The sequence below is a fragment of the Geotrypetes seraphini genome, chromosome 2 (genome assembly GCF_902459505.1).
Source record: "Geotrypetes seraphini chromosome 2, aGeoSer1.1, whole genome shotgun sequence".
Taxonomy (NCBI): domain Eukaryota; kingdom Metazoa; phylum Chordata; class Amphibia; order Gymnophiona; family Dermophiidae; genus Geotrypetes; species Geotrypetes seraphini.
In genome coordinates, this window is record NC_047085.1 from 109,141,946 (window position 1) to 109,146,829 (window position 4,884).

Consider the following 4,884-nt stretch of genomic DNA (forward strand, 5'->3'; position numbering starts at 1 on the left):
GTTGCTTTTAAGTTTGTTGTTTTAACCTTCTTACTCAGTCTCCAGATATGCTCCACTATCCCTACTAACCAGAATGGCCATTGCCTTGATCTTGTCAACTTCTTCAACTGTTCACTCTAATTTTTCCTCCTTTACTTCTTCCCCTCTCTGATCATCTAATAACTTTAACACTTAATCAGCCCCCGCCCCTCCCCATTCCTGTTCAGCCTTTACCAATTCATTTAGCAATGTTCAGGCTATTTGATCCTTGTACTCTCCACCACTGCTTCATCTCTTCTCATACACTATGTTAACCAACTCTGTCAATTAAGTGATTTCTTCTTAACATACATTATGGATTTTCCCCCCTTTCTTTGACAGTGCTGCTGAACACCACTGCAGGAACTTGCAGAGTCACAGTCATTTGGATTATTGTGAAGCCAGCAACTGACGTACAGACTCTGTACTAACATGAAACGACATCGACCTAGTGGAGCTCAACAAAGAAAAATTAAAAAAGCAAAAGGGGAGGCGATTGAATCAATATCTGGATCTATGTTGAAATATGTAATGCTTTCAGCATCGCATAAAGGTAATGAAGAAGATTCTGAAGAAGTGCAAGCTGGCACATCCGAAATACCTGTAATAGAAACGCAAGATTCAGATGACCCTGAACTGAAAGAAGACAGTGAATCGTCATCTATAAGCACTGACACTGAGGAAGAGAATCTAATTGATAACAAGAGTCAACACCAACAGCATAAAAATAACAGTGAAGAAGAAAGGGATGCTAGTAAAGACCAAGAGTTTGAAGAAATAGCGCATGGAATTTTACTTTATTGCGATATCGCTGCTTGGCCAGTACCAGTTCCAGATGACTTGAGAGTTAACCTGGTTAAGAAGGGAAGTGAACCTTTTCAAAATAAAAATGGACCTTTCTCTGCTAGTCAGCGAGAAGGAAAAAAGAGCAAAGGATTCAGTCGACACTTAACAACCTCATGGTTCTATAAATCTTTACCAAAGGGCGAAAAAGTTTTGAGGACCTGGATGGTTTATTCAAAATCAAAAAATTGCTTGTTTTGTTTTTGCTGCAGACTGTTTGCAGATAGTGAGACAAAAGCTGGAACATCTGTCTTTGTAACTGGCTTTAAAAACTGGTGGAAATTAAATCCTAAAGTCCCTGAACATGAGCGATCAGAACAACATCTCTTCTGCTTAGAACAATGGAAGACCTTGGCAAGGGGACTGGAACTCCATAAAACTATTGATAGAATTCATGAAGTGGAAATGGATAAAGAGAGAAAATACTGGAGAGACATTTTACATCGTGTTTTGGATGTAATTATGTTTTTGGCTAAACAAAACCTTCCTTTCTGTGGTCACAGAGAGGATATGTTATCAACAAACAAAGGAAATTTTTTGGAGTTGATAGAATTACTATCAAATTATGACCCAATTTTGAAGGAACATTTTGTAAAAATCAAACATGCTATTCCTTCTGAAAGCAGATTGAGTTCATACTTATCTCCAAAAATTCAAAATGAATTCATTCATCTTCTGGGAAATTATGTCAAAGAAAAAATTGTGGCAGATATTAAAAAAGCAAAATACTTTGGCATTCTTTTTGATGTGTGAAGTGATCAGATATGTCTATATTGAAGGTGATAATGTTGAAATAAAGGAATCATTCTTGGGCTTCTTTCCTATTTCTGGGAAGTCTGCTGCTGAACTCACGGAACAGATCTTGAAACAACTGGATAGTGATGGACTGGATATAAACCTCTGTCGTGGTCAAGGCTATGACAACGCTGCAACTATGGCTGGCATTCATGGTGGTGTTCAGGCAAAAATCAAAGAAATTAATCCCAAGGCTTTATTTGTGCCTTGTGCAAATCATTCTCTGAACCTTTGTGGAGTTCATTCTTTTGGAAGTGTTTCTTCATGTGTGACTTTTTTGGAGCTTTGGAAAAAGTGTATTCATTCTTTTCAGTCTCAACTCATCGATGGGAAATGCTGCAGAATGTAGGTATAACAGTGAAAAGACTTTCCCAGACAAGATGGAGTGCTCATTATGAAGCAGTACATGCCATAAAGACAAATTTTGAAAAGTTAATTTCAACCCTTGAAGCACTGTGTGATTCAAAAGAAAATGTGGATACAAGAGGATCAGCTCAGATTTTGCTCTCTGCTGTATGTGATTTTTCTTTTCTGTGTTATCTCTTTTTCTGGTGTGAAGTTTTGCATGAGGTTAATCAAACACAAAAATATTTGCAAACAGCCAAGATCAGCCATGAACAATGTACAGTGAAACTGCAAGCTTTAAAATTGTTCCTTGAAGACCAGCGCACAGAAATTGTGGAGAAGGCCATTAACTATGGAACAACAAAATGTAAGGACATGGACATTGGCATAGAAAAAAGAATCAAGTTTCGAAGAAGAATGCCTGGAGAAACAACAAAAGATGCTGGTCTTACTTTGACAGAAGAAACCACAAGGGCTATGTTTGAATGTCTTGATCGTTTTCACCAAGAACTGGAGACTCGTTCTAAAGCAATGTATCAGATAATGTCAATGTTTGCTATCATTCAGCCATTCTCTCTAATTTTTGCAGAAGAAGAAAACCTTCGCAAGATTTTACCAAATATAACTGAAATTTATGATGAATTTTCTGGTGAAGATATCATACTGGAAATTTTTAGACTGCGGAGACATTTAAAAGCTGCTGGAATGAATCCCAAAGAAACAAAGGCATGGACAGTTTTGCAATTTCTAGAATTTATTGTGAAATGGGATTTTTATGAATCTGTGCCAAACTTATCCTTATGTTTAAGACTTTTCCTAACTATTTGTGTATCTGTTGCTTCATGTGAAAGAAACTTTTCAAAATTAAAATTAATAAAAAGTGTTCTTCGATCAACTATGAGCAATGATAGATTGACGAATCTACCTATACTGTCCATTGAATATGAATATGCAAAGAAGATCAATTTTGATGAAATCATTGACAAATTTGCTGAAGCTAAGACTCGAAAACAGAAACTGTAATATTCATTACTGTGAAAGACCAATATGAATGTATGGGTTTTCCCTGTATTTTTCAAAAAATACATGGATTAAAAAGTATTAATCCTATTACATTTTCCCTTTTTTTGTATAAACCAAAACCAGAATCCATAGAAAATCTGACAAATGGTTCGACAATGAACTACTCCTACTGAAAAGACAATGCAGACAACTAGAAAGAAAATGGAAGAAAAACAGTCAAGATTCCACAACCATGATAAAACAACTACAAACAATACTGGTCTACTCACTGAAGAAATTCGACCACATCACAGAGGTATACCACAACTCACATTGGCTCCCAATACAAGCGAGAATACACTTCCAATTTTCCTGCCTACTATTTAAAGCAATAAACGGAGACAGCCCAGCCTATTGGAACAATCAACTAATTAAATCCACCTCAACTAGACATAGGAGAACTCACGCACCATTCACACACCCTCCAACCAAAAACTGTTCAACAACCTCCTAGCCATTCGAGCTGCAACTCTCGACCTCCAACTCTACAACCTATTGACTTCGACCGCAGACTACAAAACTTTCAAAAAATAAATAAAAACCCTTCTATTCAAAAAACACATAAAACCGAACTAACACAATCAGAACTGTCCCAAGCATCACCTGCAACTACTCCATATGTACTTCTAATGTCATGACAATTTAGACATAATTTATGTTATGTTATGTTTGGAATAATGGTTATATATATGAGGTTCAATAAAAGAAAATTTTCACTGCCTGTTTCTATTTTGACCATTTATTCCATTTCATGGTTATTGCAAAAAAAAAAAAAAAAAAATTTTTACATGGGGGGCGGGGGGGGGGGGGGGATCAAAAAATGATGGGCCCCGGGTGCCACATACCCTAGGTACGCCACTGTGTGGATTCACTAGTGGAAATGTTCTATTTTTTAGTTGTTTGGGGAAAATGCTTAATACATACATTGATATATACTATTTAGCTCACATTTTGTCTCAGAAAATGTACGGCAAGGAAGATGTCAATTTGTGATGCTAGCAGTGTGGTACTACCTTCCTGTTTTGCTATACAGGACATGGTGCAGAATGATAGGACATTGGAAAGCCAACTTCCTTCTCATCAAATCCTCTAGGCTTAGTGGTCTGGGCCAAACAGTTTCATTTATTTTCAGGTGGTGTACATACAAATAACTTACTATGTTTTCACAATTGCTTTTTACGGTTCTGCTACAGGTTCAAGAAAAAAAAAATATCCTATAGAAAGTTAAAGATTTTAAGGTGATGTTGACTATGTTGCTGAGCATTATTCCCTTTAAGCTGAGCGGGAGTTCTCCACTAACAGTCTTGTCAGTGTGACATGCTGTTTCACTCACATTTGCAATAGTGAGAGACAGGCAACCTCAGCAGGGTAGTGCTGCCTGATTCACCAATTTGAATCGATTCACCAATTCAGTGAGTCCTGAGCGGGTCTCTGAAAGCAAAGCAGCAGTAGTGATGGCTGGCGGGAAGAGGCAGCACTTGGATCAGGCTGCTCCTGGCCTACCCCGCTGGGGCCTTCATCTGCTATGTCACTGATGATGTCACTGATGATGCAGCAGAGGGAAGCCCTGGCAGAGCAAACCAGAAGCAGCCTGTTCTGAGTGCTGCCTCTTCCTGCCAGCTACTGCTGCTGCTGCTTTGGGAGGCCCGTATGTCAGATCATACGGTTGGAGATTGGAGGGGGGGGGGTCAGTCAGGAGGTGCTGCACAGGGGGGATAGGAGGGATGGAAAGCTACTGCACAGGGTGATGGGAGGGAGGGATGGAAAGCTGCTGCATAGGGGAGGAGATAGGAAGAATTGTTGGACATGGGGTGGAGGAGA

The 4,884-nt window shown here is 38.6% G+C and overlaps 1 protein-coding gene and 1 pseudogene across 1 annotated transcript; both read left to right on the forward strand.

The window, feature by feature from the left end:
- Positions 1-295: 295 nt before the first annotated feature.
- Positions 296-2,005, forward strand: LOC117354822 (annotated as a pseudogene).
- Positions 2,006-2,032: 27 nt separating this feature from the next.
- On the forward strand, positions 2,033-3,024 carry LOC117354823. The gene has a single exon (XM_033932798.1). It carries the CDS (start codon positions 2,377-2,379, stop codon positions 3,022-3,024), a length of 648 nt encoding a protein of 215 aa, XP_033788689.1. The 5' UTR covers positions 2,033-2,376.
- The last annotated feature ends 1,860 nt before the right edge of the window (positions 3,025-4,884 follow it).